General features: G+C 43.5%; 1 protein-coding gene across 1 annotated transcript in view; it reads right to left on the bottom strand.

Moving 5' to 3' along the window:
* LOC124545247 overlaps window positions 1–15357 on the bottom strand; it is a 32262-nt gene extending 16905 nt beyond the window's left edge. Inside the window, exon 1 of the mRNA XM_047124120.1 lies at window positions 15229–15357. Within this exon, the coding sequence (XP_046980076.1) occupies window positions 15229–15273 (45 nt within the window). The 5' untranslated portion in view covers window positions 15274–15357. The remainder of the gene's footprint in view (window positions 1–15228) is intronic.
* Window positions 15358–16078: the final 721 nt, after the last annotated feature.

Below are 16078 nucleotides of genomic sequence, written 5' to 3'. Positions count from 1 at the left end.
CTAATTTTCGTATTCAAGGTTATTGGCCCTGAGCACTATGGTTGGTTGGTTGGTTGGTTGGGGGAAGGAGACCAAACAGCGAGGTCATCAGTCTCATCGGATTAGGGAAGGACGGGGAAGGAAGTCGACCGTGCCCTTTCAGAGGAACCATCCCGGCATTTGCCTGGAGCGATTTAGGGAAATCACGGAAAACCTAAATCAGGATGACCGGACGCGGGATTGAACCGTCGTCCTCCCGAATGCGAGTCCAGTGTGCTAACCACTGCGCCACCTCGCTCGGTGAGCACTATGGGACTTAACATCTATGGTCATCAGTCCCCTAGAACTTAGAACTACTTAAACCTAACTAACCTAAGGACATCACACAACACCCAGTCATCACGAGGCAGAGAAAATCCCTGACCCCGCCGGGAATCGAACCCGGGTACCCGGGCGCGGGAAGCGAGAACGCTACCGCACGACCACGAGAGGCGGACATTAAAGGTTATTCTTTAATGTCGTTATCACACTTCAGACATCATTTTCTGTGGTACGAGAGGAGGTGTTGACGGGAGAATGTACAGTGTTAATGTATGTGGGATCTTAATGGAAGCTCTCCTTCGAATAGTATTTTCTAAGGGGTTGAGAAGAAGCAGGCGGTTTTGTTATTTAACCGGAAATCTTGCCATGGGCTTTCGGGGATTGGAAGCTGCTAGGGAGAGGAACATCTCAAAGCACTTACCGGGGAAAGAATGCTGGTCCCAAGAATTTCGCGCACCAGTGTGCAGGCCATGCTTTTGGCCAAAGAGGCGAAAAATAGCCTACCCTGGATCTACCTGATAGGCGTTTCTGGCCACATCAGAGACAGGGGCACAGGTCAGAAATCAGGTCGTCTGGCTGAAGCGTTTCGATAGTGTCGCAAGCGCCCATTGTGTACATGGCAGGCGTCCATAAAATCCGCGAGTTTTCATGTCCTCCTTGGGTCACGTGTTATAGACGGAGCCATCGGATGGTTTGGCCACGGAGCATGCTCGGATAGCCTAATGGTAATGCGACCGCAGATAACAAGCGGAAAGTCAGGTTCAAGTCGTCATTTCATTATACCGCTGATGGTTGTTCTTATTCGCAACTGCGGACACATTTCATGTATATGAAAGAATAGCTGGGGTTAAGAAGGGAGAGAGACAGCGTTGAAACCTGTCCTTAAATTAATTCAGTCTGTACAATGAAAAGAGAACCAGGAAAATTTGGTGCAGAAATTAAAGTTCAAGGAGAAAACAAAAAAAAAAACCTTTGTTTGCTGGCGACGTAATTCTGTCAGAGGCACTAAAATACTTGGAAGAACAGTTGAATTTAACGGATGGAGGTTAAAAGATGATGAACGGAACTAAAGCAAGGATAATGAATGTAGTCAAATTAGGGGACGCTGAGGAAGTTAGATTAGCAAATGAGACAGTAAAAGTGGTCGAGAGCTTAGCTATTTGGGCAGCGAAATGACAGATCATGGTCGTAGTGGTGGCTATCAAATGCAAACCGACGGTAGCAAGGAAAGAGGTTTTGTAAAAGAGAAATTTCTTAGCATCGAATTTATAAATTTAAATGATAGAAAGTATTTTCTGAAGTTATTTTCATCGAGAGAGGCGTTGTACAGAAGTGAAACGTGCATGGTAAACAATGTAGACAGAATCGTCCCTATACGTGCCCAGTTTTTTGGGAACATCACGCCTTCGGAAGAATTTTAGGATGGAACGCAACATTTACGGCGGCTGTGAAATGATCTATGTTGGGACACAAAAGCACTTCGCTTAGTTTAACCAAGGCCTCTGGCCAGACACTCTGTAACATTTGGCCCATCAAGACAATGATCTCTGTGATAAATGTGTGAAATGATAACACAAATAAACCTTAGTCTTTGCCAACCAAACGCCACCCAGTGGAGTACTAATTATGTAATACTTCTATTTGTGCTGGCAACAGTTCATGATTTATTTGTCATCCCCTTAACTTGTGTTGTCTTTCCTACTTTATGATTAATAAACTCTTGCCATGTTAATAGAAACTTATAACCATGTTGATACACTCTAACAACACATCACTAATTGGGTACAATAATGACAGAGTCACCTTTTTATTAATTCTCCTCAGCATTCAATTTTTATTTAAGAATCTGATAAAAGTGATAACCTCCAATGCTGCCTAGTAGCAGCAACCAATGTCAAAGGGCAGGTTTAATTTAGCAGACGCATGGCCAGGTAGACAAGTGGAAGCTTGCAAGTTAAGGCGATTGCTGTTAGGACGTGAACTTGCAGTCGCCAGTAGGGGGTTGGGTTGTTTGGGGGAGGAGGCCGGACAGCGAGGTCGTCGGTCTCACCGGATTAGGGAAGGACGGGGAAGGAAGTCGGCTGTGCCCTTTCAAAGGAACCATCCCGGTATTTGCCTGGAGGGATTTAGGGAAATCACGGAACACCTACATCAGGATGGCCAGACGCGGGATTGAACCGTCGTCCTCCCGAATGCGAGTCCAGTGTAGTCGCCAGTAGGCTTTCAAATCAGACTGCAAGACCAGAGTAACCTTGCTGTACACCACACCGTCGCTGTTTCACCATATACATGACATTACCATTTGTGTATGCCCACTAGTCTTTGTACGTGGGATTACTGCTTTGTTTGGGCTCAACTATTCCTTCCTTTTCCTTATGTTGGCATGGCAACATCATTTCTCGTCAGCAGTAACGCTACAGAGCCACTTGACAACGAGGAAGTAGAGATGCACAAACGGCCATCCACTGATTTTTGTGATTTTGGCTTAGAGCATGCGGTACCCATACACCCGATTCATGAACCTTCCCCACTGCATACAAGTGTCGCACGATGGTGGAATGATCGCAGCTGATCACTTTTACCAGTTCTCGACTACACTGACTTGCATCATTATGGATTAATGCGTTTAAATGATCTTCATCAAACCCCGAGTCCGCCCCCGGTAACCGAGTGGTCAGCGTGACAGAATGTCAATCCTAAGGGCCCGGATTCGATCCCCGCCTGGGTCGGAGATGTTCTCCGCTCAGGGACTGGGTGTTGTGTTGTCCTAATCATCATCATTTCATCCCCATCGACGCGCAGGTCGCCTTAGTGACGTCAAATCGAAAGACTTGCACCCAGCGAACGGTCTGCCCGACGGGAGGCCCTAGTTACACGACATCTTCATCTATCAAACCCCGAAAGTCTTCATGAAAGTGGAGAGTTATTAATGTCAAATCGAGCCTCCTTGAAACGAGAAAACCATTTTCTTGCCGTGCTCTGTCTTATATAGGCTTCAAAATGGCTCTGAGCACTATGGGACTTAACATCTATGGTCATCAGTCCCCTAGAACTTAGAACTACTTAAACCTAACTAACCTAAGGACATCACACAACACCCAGCCATCACGAGGCAGAGAAAATCCCTGACCCCGCCGGGAATCGAACCCGGGAACCCGAGCGTGGGAAGCGAGAACGCTACCGCACGACCACGAGATGCGGGCTCTTATATAGGCCGCAGGTGTTTCTGGCTGCCTCTGCTGCTGTCACCCCACTATTGAACCCAAACAGAAGAAAACGTCGGAAATGTTCCGATTTCTCCACTTGGTACTCCATTTTCTGTTGTCCACAACTCCACTCACTGTCTCCAAATGACAAGATCACAATATACACTATGTGATATATGTGATCAAAAGTATCCGGACACCCCCAAAAACATTGTGCTGCCACCTACTGCCAGGTACTCCATATCAGCGACCTCAGTAGTTATTAGACGTCGTGAGAGAGCAGAATGCGGCGCTCCGCGGAACTCACGGACGTCGAACGTGGTCAGGTGATTGGGTGTCACTTGTGTCATACGTGTGTACGCGAGATTTCCACACTCCTAAACATCCCTAGGTCCACTGTTTCCGATGTGATGGTGAAGTGGAAACGTGAAGGGACACGTACAGCACAAAAGCGTACAGGCCGACCTCGTCTGTTGACTGACAGAGACAGCCGACAATTGAAGAGGGCTGTAATGTGTAATACACAGGCATCCAGACCATCACACAGGAACTCCAAAGTGCATCAAGACCCACTGAAAGTACTATGACAGTTAGGCGGGAGGTGAAAAAATTTGGATTTAATGGTCGAGCCGCTGCTCGTAAGTCTCACATCACGCCGGTAAACGCCAAACGACGCTTTGCTTGGTGTAAAGAGCGTAAACATTCGACGATTGAACAGTGGAAAAACGTTGTATGGAATGACGAGTCACTGTACACAATGTGGCGATCCGATGGCAGGGTGTTGGTATGGCGAATGCCCGGTGAACGTCATCTGTGAGCCTGTGTAGTGCTAACAGTAAAATTCGGAGGCGGTGCTGTTATGGTGTGGTCGTGTTTTTCATAGACGGGCCTTTCACTTATTGATGTTTTGCGTGGCACTATCACAGCACAGACATACATTGCTGTTTTAAGCACCTTTTTGATTCCCACTGTTGAAGAGCAATTCGGGGATGGCGATTGCATCTTTGAACACGATCGAGCACCGTTCATAACGCACGACCTGCGGCGGAGTGGTTACATCTCAATAACATCCCTGTAATTGACTGGCCTGCACAGCACTCCTTGAAGAATGGGCTGCCATTCCCCAACCTTCCAGTACTTGATTGAACGTATGCCGCCGACCGCGGTGGTCTCGCGGTTCTAGGCGCTCAGTCCGGAACCGCGAGACTGCTATGGTCGCAGGTTAGAATCCTGCCTCGGGCGTGGATGTGTGTGATGTCCTTAGGTTAGTTAGGTTTAAGTAGTTCTAAGCTCTAGGGGACTGATGACCACGGATGTTAAGTCCCATAGTGCTCAGAGACATTTTTTTTTAACGTATGTCTGCCCGAATGGACGGACCGTAACAAGAAGCCTGAGGCCGCGCAGCTATCTTCGTTGTCCTTAGGCGCATTGTATGTTGGTGGCAGTAGAAACGTTCGGCAGTCAGCTTCAAATACCGGTTCTCTAAATTTTTTCAAAATTGTTGCTCTAAATCAACGTCGCCTTCTCTCCAGAAATCCCCATTTGAGTTCCCGAAGCATCTCCGTAACACTTATGTGTTGTTCAAACCACAAATCTAGCAGCCCGCCTCAGACTTACTTCGATGTCTTCTTTCAATCCGACTCGGTACGGGTCCCCATCACACTTCCCTGGGACACGCCTGACGATACCCTTATCTCCGGTAAACACTCGCCGTCGAGGACTACATACTGGGTTCTATGACTTAAGAAGTCTTCGAGCCACTCACGTATCTGTGAACTTGTTCCATATACTCGTAACCTTCATTAACAGCCCGCAGTGGGGCACCGTGACAAATGCTTCCCGGAAATCTAGAAGGATGGAATCTACATGTTGTCCTTCACCCATAGTTCGCAGTGTATCGTGTGAGAAAAGAGCAAGCTCACTTTCCACTGCTTTCTTTGTCTTGTGAACTGGACTTCCAACGACCGTTCCTTTCGGAACACACGTTGCTTCCGACAGTGCACATTTTCGGCCTGCAAGGACGTCATAATAACGCGAGCATAGAACATGTTACAAAAATACAACTGACCGACGTAGAGATATAGGCGTATAGTTTTGTGCCTTTGTTCGACGACCTCTCCTGAAAAAGGAAATGAGCGGTGCTTTTTTCAGTCATTAGGAACGAGGAACGCTTTACTGCTCTAGAGATCTACTGCTGCTTTGTAGAATCGAATTGGTTCTCCGATCAGGTCAGTGTACTTGCGTCTCTTGAGAGATTTCAACTTATTTTTTGTCACTGTGTCACTTATTTCAATATCTGCCATTTTGTCGTTCGTGAGACTATTTGAAGGAGGAACTTATAGCGGCCCCCTGCCTTAATATGATGAAAATTCAGTTTTATGTTAGTAAATAAAATGTCACATGCTTTAGGAGAATATAACTTCTCATCAAAACATTTCAAAGATGTTCGCAGGGTGCTCGTCACAACGCTGAATAATACTGTTTCAAAGATAAAGTTTATGGCTCTTCACTTTTGTTGTCTAGGGTATTATATATTTATAAGAGGTCCAGATTTTTAAAAAAGGTAAGGCTGGAGACATCTATTAGTTTTATAAAAGTCATCACACGTTTTTATTCCTCTTTAAAAAACACACCTAAAGTTTACATGGTGTCTCTGACAAAACAGTTACATCTTGTGCATCAACTCTTTGGTTCTGCGATACACGCGTTTACATACAACGGAATTAGCCGGCACTAAAAACACTGACAGACGTGACTTTCACAACTACACTGAGCCAACTGCCTGCTGGTCTTAGACAGTGCTCGTATTTATAACCTTTGAAAGAGATCAATAAATTATCTCTTTTTTTTAGAATCAATTAAATTGTTTTAAATGGATTATTTACATCAAATAGTTACGAATGATTCTGGTGCTCAGGTGTTTAGATTAAAAACATAAATGGTGCATTTTACAAATAATTACAAGTGTCAACCAAGCGGAATACCTGGATTACAAAGTGTTAAATTTGACCTTTCTCACTAGCATAATATTGGGGTTAAAAAGTGCAAATCTGTGAGTTACGTGAGTATACAGTACAAAAGTATTATTAAACTTTCTTGTTTTTCATTCGGAGTGTAGTGGATAATCAGGTTTTCCTGCGCAAATTTTATAACGAACAATTTCATAGTCACATATGTTGACACTATGAATAAGCCTATGTGTGCAAAACATAACAGTTCCTAATGAAACAGTTTAAATAATTGTACCTTGCTTTTGCAATCTCTTTTGGATCGAAATATTATATATTAATGACATTGAAAAACATTGCATCATAATTGCACCCATACGAAATTTAACTAATTTGAGTTTAATTTTCTGAAAAATCGTAATTTATCCTCAGTATCGTATACTTCCATACTTCTTTTCCCTCCTATTGGGATCAATACAAACTACAATCCGATCTTCCTCTGTAAAACCGTTTTAGTCAAATGGCTCTGAGCACTATAGGACTTAACATCTGTGGTCATCAGTCCCCTAGAACTTAGAACTACTTAAACCTAACTAACCTAAGGACATCACACACATCCATGCCCGAGGCAGGATTCGAACCTGCGACCGTAGCAGCCGCGCGGCTCCGGACTGAGCGCCTAGAACCGCCCGTTTTAGTCCTCAGGCTCATTTTTTCTGATGTTCCAGCAGATAGTTACAATCTCGTTTGTGAAATGTTAAGCAGTAAAGGAAACCTAAGAAATATTGGGGGATGAATTATTCAGGGAGACGAAATAACAACTTTGAGGGTTGTGTATGGCATTGCAGTTCTGCCAGTGACAGCAAAAGACTTGGGACAGCAATTGAAAGGAGGATATAAGGTGGATTTCAACAAAAGCAAAATAACGATAATAGAACGTAGTCGAATTAAAATAGGTTATGCTGAAGGAATAACTACATAGCTGCAGAGTTTGGTAATTTACGGTGAACTGTCCTGTTCAAAACACTGAAATATATCGACTGTCTCAGGTATTTCTACAACAGCCTACGAGATAATTGCATAAACAGGCAGCTGAAATTGGAATATCCCAGGAAGAAAATTGAATGGGAATATTGAGAAAACCCATACGTCCAAGAAATAAACTTTTCAGGAGATACAAAAAAGGATATTAGAGATTCGTGCGTCTTTGAAAATATCCATGTGCGAAGCATACAACAACTACCACCGTCACTACTTAGCAAAAGATGTCGCAGAGAACCGGAGAAACTTCTGCTCTTATGCAAAATCAGTAAGCGAGCCTAAGGCTTCCATTCAGTCCCTTGTTGACCTGTCTGGTGTGGCAAGTGAAGATAGCCAAACGAAAGCCGAAGTTTTTAATTTCACTTTCAAGAAATCGTTCACATAGGAGACATTCGGGCAGACTCCCGTGTGGGTAATAATAGTAACAAGCATCCCCGTCGTAGAGAAACAAGTTAAAGGTTTGAAAGAAAATAAATCACCAGGTGCGGATGGGATCCCAGTTCGAGTTTACAAAGAGTACTCTACGGCATAGGCTCCTTACCTGGCTTGCATCTGTCGTGAATCTCTCGCCCAGCACCAAGTCCGAAGCGACTGGAAAAAAGTGCAACTGACTCAGTATATAAAACGGGTAAAAGAACGGATCCGCAAAATTACAGACCAATATCTCTTCTGCTTGCTGCAGAATCCTTGAACATATTCTCAGTTCGAATGTAATAAACTTTCTTCAGACTGAGAAGCTTATGTCCACGAATCAACATGATTTTGGAAAGCATCGCTCGTGCGAAACTCAGTTTGCCCTTTTCTCACATCATACACTGAGAACTATGGGTGAAGGGCAACAGGCAGATTCTATATTTCTTTATTTCCGGAAAGCACTTGACACGGTGCCCCATTGCAGGCTGTTAACGTAAGTATGCGCATATGGAATAAGTTCACAGATATGTGAGTGGCTCTTCTTAAATAAAAGAAATCAGTGTGTTGTTCTCGACAGCGAGGGCTCATCACAGTAAAGGGTTTCGTCAGGAGTGTCCCAGGGAAGTGTGATAGGACCGCTGTTCTTCTCTGTATACATAAATGATTTGGCGGACAGGGTAGGCAGCAATTGCGGTTGTTTGCTGATGACGGCATGGTGTACGGTAAGGTATCGAAATTGAGTGACTGTAGGAAGATACACGACGACTTACACAACATTTCCAGTTGGTGTGATGAAAGGCAGCTAACCCTAAATGTGAAAAAAAAAAAATTAATGCAGATGAGTAGGAAGATCAAACCTGTAATACTCGGATACAGGTTACTAGTGTCCTACCTGACACAGTCGAGTGGTTTAAATATCCGGGTGTAACGTTGGTGTAGATGTAGCGTCTTTTATTCATTATCAAAAACGTTTTCGGTCCCGGGTTCGAATCCCGCCACTGCTTAAATTTTGATTAATAAACAGCGTCGGTGGCCTAAGACTTACGGCATATGAAGTCACTCTCATTCTGCCGACGGGCTTGTCAAAGAGGGCGGAGGAGCGGACATAGGTTCAGGGCACTCTCTTGTCCTAGGGGTGGGAAGCTGCATATGGATAACGGACTAAAAGAACATAGCTAAATAAATAAATAAAGGCATCGAGATAGGTCAGGACAGCATGGGCGAAATGTTGTCATGTGTTGCCTCGTTGAAAGATGTCAAGGAGACCTTGAAGATAGGGAACAGCCACCTGCTATGCAGATTACCATTGATGTCATTCACACATTATGGCGTTGTGTACCCAGTGGCACACCATACCATCATATGCCAGTCCTGCATGGAAATGACGGATGCAGTCTGGCAACGTTCTCTCACCTTGGAGCATCTATACATGGGTACACCAGATCATGATGCTGTAACCAGAAGTTGGACTCATCTGAAAGACGACATCATGCCGTTTGAATCCAGCTGTGTTTGCACAGCGGTGTCAGCGCCCCTCTTTCTGCTGCCGCCTTAAGGAAGCTGCAAGCATAGTCGCCGTGCTGGCAGTCTGTGTCGCTCCAGACGCCGCCGCAGAGTCCGTGCAGATACTTGTATTGCGGTAAACAACCGCTTTTCTTGACCTGAGGAGTGTGTTTTGCCTGCACAACTCTGCACGGTCGAGCAAACAACATACCAGTCCTCTCAGACTCTAGATGGGCAGCATCGTTAAGATTAAACATGGTGTTGAGTATGAACCTACTGAACCTGTCGATTCCATTTCAGCATGGCAGTTGTGGAATCTTGACAAAAGCGAGCAGCAACTCCTCGGAACGGTAAACCGCATTCCCAGTAAAATTCCGACGCAGTCTGATAGCCTTTACTCCTCCTTACGTCGCTGTAACATCGGAACCACATGCTTCCATTAGACTGCTATGCATTCCTGTATAAGCAAATTGTGAACTTTAATTTTACGTCGTGGAGGAAGAGAAGGATTGAAAAGAATTTCAGATGCCGGTGACATTTAGTGACTGATTATAATATGCAATAATAATTAACATTTCTTGCATATTGAAATACTGTATTTTTAGATAGGGCTGCTGAAGACTCTTTCCTTCTAACTATTTTATTACTCTCACAACATTGAAATATTAGACAACCCCTATATTATACCCTGTGTTAAATAGGCTATTGGACTACACGCTCCACATACTGTAGATTAATCGCCTCTTTGAGCAGTCAGTTACTCGATGGCTTGCGTCATCTGGAGAGACCAAATCGACATTGGTTTGACCACCATAAATACGAGCAGTCAGGATCTGTCATGTCTCTGTGTTGTTTGTCCCAATGAATATATTTAGCTTTTATGTGCTGGTGTGAACAATGGCCTTTTGTAAGGTACCCAACTGCAGTCGTATTCTGCATGCAGTTGTCTTCACAATGTATGCCCAGGAAATTGGTTGAGATGGACCTCTATTTACTAGCAGCAGCAATTCCTATTGGGCATGAAACCGTTTGTCATAGAGGACGTATTGCATTAGTTACCAGTCTCTGTCGGTTAGGAATTTTTTTAACACCACTGTTCTTAGTCGTTTTACATGGCTGCGAATGGTACACCATTTCCTAGTAGGCAATTATTCACCAACAGATCAGCCAACTTTATTCACAGAGGGGTCACAGACATATCCAATCACAATCCTTCTTTATGCCGTTCTGTTACGTGACCATATCGATCCATATTACTGGGTTGATTCCATACAACTGACTGCTGCGCACACACTTGGTCACACACTCACACATACTCTCACACACTCACTCTCACTCATACACACAAACAGGCACACACACACACACACACACACACACGCACACACACAGCATTTCACTGCTGTGTCTTACAAGTGAAGGTCATTAAGCCTGTTCTACACCAGTAAGCAGGCTTCAAAGCGACCAGTATACTCTTTTGCGAGAGTGTACAATATTTTCTCCAGTCAGCACACACAGTCGCATTAAGATTACGAGTTCTGATATTGTAACCGTCAGATGATGTGAAAAGAATTAAGGAAGCACATATTTTTGTACTAGGTCGCACTATTGCTTACCCTGTGACACACCCTGGTTTATCTAGTAGTCTTAGCTCATCAGAGCTACCAATAAAGTTCATACAGAAATTTCAGAAAGAATCAAAATTTTTCTATAACCTGTTCAAACACAAATTAATATTAGTCAGTTTATATCACAATATAATTCTTTATTGCTGCGTCATGTTTTGGCCGAGCATAGCCACCTTCGAACCTGTTTGTTAAGTTGCAGGGTAACTCGCTAAGAAATACCTTAAGTTACTTATGGCGAGAGGCTTATTTAACTGTAACATGTTAGTCAGTAGCGGATAAAGTAAATATTCACAATTTCGGATATTTAGTTCGTAGGCAACATTACAAGGTTTTGGCATACATCCATATATGTTGACGCATAAACCTCAATGTTATGCAGTTAAATTATGTTCAGACTCTTAAGAAATCTTCCAATCAGCAGCCAGTTTCTTATACCGGACTACACCGAAATCGCTTATGGCCTATAAAAGTGATCAGTGATTGAGTGGAAAAAGTGACATATGGTAAAAAATATGTACAATCTCATTTGCTATAAGCGTAGGCCCAGTATAGTGTTCTTCATATACAGGGTGAGTTACCTAACATTACCGCTGGATATATTTCGTAAACCACATCAAATACTGACGAATCGATTCCACAGACCGAACGTGAGGAGAGGGGCTAGTGTAATTGGTTAATACAAACCATACAAAAATGCACGGAAGTATGTTTTTTAACACAAACCTACGTTTTTTTAAATGGAACCCCGTTAGTTTTGTTAGCACATCTGAACATATAAGCAAATACGTAATCAGTGCCGTTTGTTGCATTGTAAAATGTTAATTACATCCGGAGATATTGTAACCTAAAGCTGACGCTTGAGTACCACTCCTCCGCTGTTCGATCGTGTGTATCGGAGAGCACCGAATTACGTAGGGATCCAAAGGGAACGGTGATGGACCTTAGGTACAGAAGAGACTGGAACAGCACATTACGTCCACATGCTAACACCTTTTTATTGGTCTTTTTCACTGACGCACATGTACATTACCATGAGGGATGAGGTACACGTACACACGTGGTTTCCGTTTTCAATTACGGAGTGGAATAGAGTGCGTCCCGACATGTCAGGCTAATAGATGTTCAATGTGGTGGCCATCATTTGCTGCACACAATTGCAATCTCTGGCGTAATGAATGTCGTACACGCCGCAGTACATCTGGTGTAATGTCGCCGCAGGCTGCCACAATACGTTGTTTCATATCCTCTGGGGTTGTAGGCACATCACGGTACACATTCTGCTTTAACGTACCCCACAGAAAGAAGTCCAGAGGTGTAAGATCAGGAGAACGGGCTGGCCAATTTATGCGTCCTCCACGTCGTATGAAACGCCCGTCGAACATCCCGTCAAGGGTCAGCCTAGTGTTAATTGCGGAATGTGCTTGTGCGCCATCATGCTGATACCACATACGTCGACGCGTTTCCAGTGGGACATTTTCGAGCAACGTTGGCAGATCATTCTGTAGAAACGCGATGTATGTTGCAGCTGTTTGGGCCCCTGCAATGAAGTGAGGACCAATGAGGTGGTCGCCAATGATTCCGCACCATACGTTTACAGTCCACGGTCGCTGTCGCTCTACCTGTCTGAGCCAGCGAGGATTGTCCACGGACCAGTAATGCATGTTCCGTAGATTCACTGCCCCGTGGTTTGTGAAACCTGCTTCATCGGTAAACAGGTACAACTGCAACGCATTCTCTGTTAATGCCCATTGACAGAATTGCACTCGATGATTAAAGTCATCACCATGTAATTGCTGATGTAGCGACACATGAAACGGGTGAAAGCGGTGACGATGCAGTATGCGCATGACACTACTTTGACTCAGTACACCGGCTCTCGCAATGTCCCGTGTACTCATGTGTGGGTTCATGGCAACAGCAGCTAACACACCAACTGCACCCGCTTCTCCTGTGACGGGCCTGTTACGGACCCGTTTGCATGCTACGACCATACCTGTTGCATACAGTTGGCGGTAGATGTTTTGCAATGTGCGGCACGTTGGATGCTCTCTGTCTGGGTACCGTTCTGCATACACCCTGCAGGCTTCAGCTGCATTTCGTCGACACTCGCCATAGATGAGTAACATCTCCGCCTTTTCAGAGTTCGAATACACCATGGTCGCAGTTCCTACAACACTACACTATCACAGACGTCGTAACACGGTGTACTACAGTTGGTCTGCGCGCGGAGACGAATGCACGATAACAATAGCAGCAAGCGCTACATTCGGACACTGCGACAGCTAGACCAAACCACAACAGTGCACTACAGCCACACTCGTAAACACGGTCGTCATCGTAAACATGTCCCTGCAGATGCTGTTAGCCGACCGTGGCTCGTGTTTGTTACAACACGCAACTGAACGTCGGAGGTTTCAAGCGTCAACTTTAGGTTACAATATCTCCGGATGAAATCAACATTTTACAATGCAACAAATGGCACTGATTACGTATTTGTTTATATGTTCAGATGTGCTAACAAAACTAACGTCGTTCCATTTAAAAAAAACGTAGGTTTGTGTTAAAACACATACTTCGGTGCATTTTTGTATGGTTTGTATTAAACAATTACACTAGCCCCTCTCCTCACGTTCGGTCTGTGGAATCGGTTCGTCAGTATTTGATGTGGTTTACGAAATACATCCAGCGGTAACGTTAGGTGACTCACCCTGTATATCAGTTACAACTGTAATCACTGTCAGTATATGGTATAACCGTGAGGTTTGTGTGGGAATATTTCAAGTTAGTTGTTTCTGACATGCAGCCCAATTTCCAGTTTAAATACACTCTACTATAGATGTTAAAGCTCGGAAACACATAAAAAGATGTTGCTAGACGGAAATCATAAGACAAGGATCAAGGAGAAAGCAGATGATGTAAATAAGTATGGTGAAACATACATAATCCCATTACTTTATGCAGACCTCCATAGCCATTGGTGCGATACTGTAATGGAATCAATGACAACAAAGAAAAATAATTTTTAAATGCTTTTGATGGACTCCTCAATTTGTGATGAATGATAAGTGATACCTTCAACGGCCGATGCCTTTACCTGTCAGGATCAGTTTTAGGTTTGGAAGCGGACGCTTGACATGTAAGAAATTGGCTCAATTACTAGAATATCGCGGCTTTAGGTTTCAACAGGAAACATCTTAACACCAGATTGGAGGCATTTCTTTATTATAAAAAAAAATAGTACCTATTCGTGGATACAGAGGAATTTTGTATCATCTCTAAATTCAAGATCTGCAGTTTTAGTAAAATGACTCGGCTACATTAATCGACAGCATTGAACAATTTCTAACAGGTGTGGGAATAGTTGCAGGAAAAGTTTTTAAAATTTCCTCAGTTCAGTACTACAATTCGGGCGTAAGTCGTAAGGAGCTGAACAAAATGCATAAGGCGATCAAAATTACGTCCTTATATCACTTTTTGCAGAAAGCCGCGAATGCAGACTGGATCCTGAAAGATAGTTTTGTCGAACGAAAACGTTGGACTAGTGCCGGCGAGAAAGAAAACAAAAAGGAAAAAAAGAATGTCAAGCGATAAACACTTGAGTTGGTGAGCTTGACAGTATATGAGAACATTGCATATACATCGTTAATATAGAGCAGATTTAGTTTATGAAACCGTGGTGTAACATTTTCGGGACGGAGAACTTTACCTACCAAGAGGTTCCATATCGCGAAAACTGCTAACTTTATATTGGACAATAGGCGGGAAGGAGGCCAAGGTGCGGTTTCAGCTTGTATTTTCATCCTTACGCAGAATATTTTTCTTACGAAATATTTTAGGTTTTCAGAATATTATCTGGATACGCCTTTCCTTCAGTCTGTATAAAGATTTTGAATTTCATGACGGAATTTTAGCATTCACAAAGGCGTACATTTTCAGTAACATTGGCGTAATTGTGAGAAACGGCTGTGGGATTAAGACGGTAGCATATATCCGAGTCGTGATCTAACTTGTCAGTTTTAAACTTCAGCTGGATTTGGTAGCAAGTAAGACAGACGAAGTGCCAATACAAACGCCATCTGACGAATATCATACGAATACCAATAGTTATCTCCTAGTCACGAAATCACGTACAGAAGAATTAAGACACGCAGTATCCTGACAACAGCTTTCCCTACAAAACCCACTAACCTGAAAGAGGGCCAGTGCACCCAGTAGAACGAGTACGCTCGGCATCTCCGTTGTGGACTGGCGAGTCACTTAAGCAGGCGACATATGTTGACGCTCAATGCACCACTTGTATCAACACGCGACCTGCCATGTGTCTGTGTACGATACGCCATGGATCGGCAGCCAATATCATCTGCCACCGTACTACTGATAACAGAACCATATCTTTCTCAGATAATATGTCTCTTTCTGTTTAGGTTTAAACGTCTCAATCTTGACTGTCTTATCTATATACTACGCGCCATTTGATAACGGCACAAGAGACGGATTCATTCTCGTTTACGGCATTCATTTTTGTAAACAGTTTCGTATGACCATCTTCTATTTCGGTTGCAAAGTGGGACAACGGTTAGTCAGAATACACGAATTAATGGTAAAACCTTTAAACACACCGCTTTCTCATATTCTAAATAATAACGATGGCATCTCTAAATACTGGTTCTCGAAGACAGGAATTACAGAAGCAGTTCGTCCAAGATTGGTGCTTCAGGAGGAGCAGTACGAATAAATATTTCAAGCGTCGGTGATATGGAATATTTCGAGATAAAAAATTCATAGAAAATCCAGATCGGATATTCTGTACGAGTAAAATAGCAACTGATTGAACATTAAGCATAAGATAAACCTCACAATAATTATGAAGACTGATAAGTAACTGGTTGCTCTTTCTGATAAAGAGAGAAACGAAATGATCACAGAAATTTACGTTAACATTTTAAAACTCAAACTCCATACTACGCAGCCCTCTCGGCGACATCACCTGTAGCTCTTCCAAAGCTCTTGGTCTACCTCTACGAGACTAATTTTCATC

The sequence above is a fragment of the Schistocerca americana genome, chromosome 8 (genome assembly GCF_021461395.2).
Source record: "Schistocerca americana isolate TAMUIC-IGC-003095 chromosome 8, iqSchAmer2.1, whole genome shotgun sequence".
NCBI lineage: Eukaryota > Metazoa > Arthropoda > Insecta > Orthoptera > Acrididae > Schistocerca > Schistocerca americana.
Note: the sequence above shows the minus strand (reverse complement) of the source record. Positions and strands in the feature narration are given on the sequence as shown.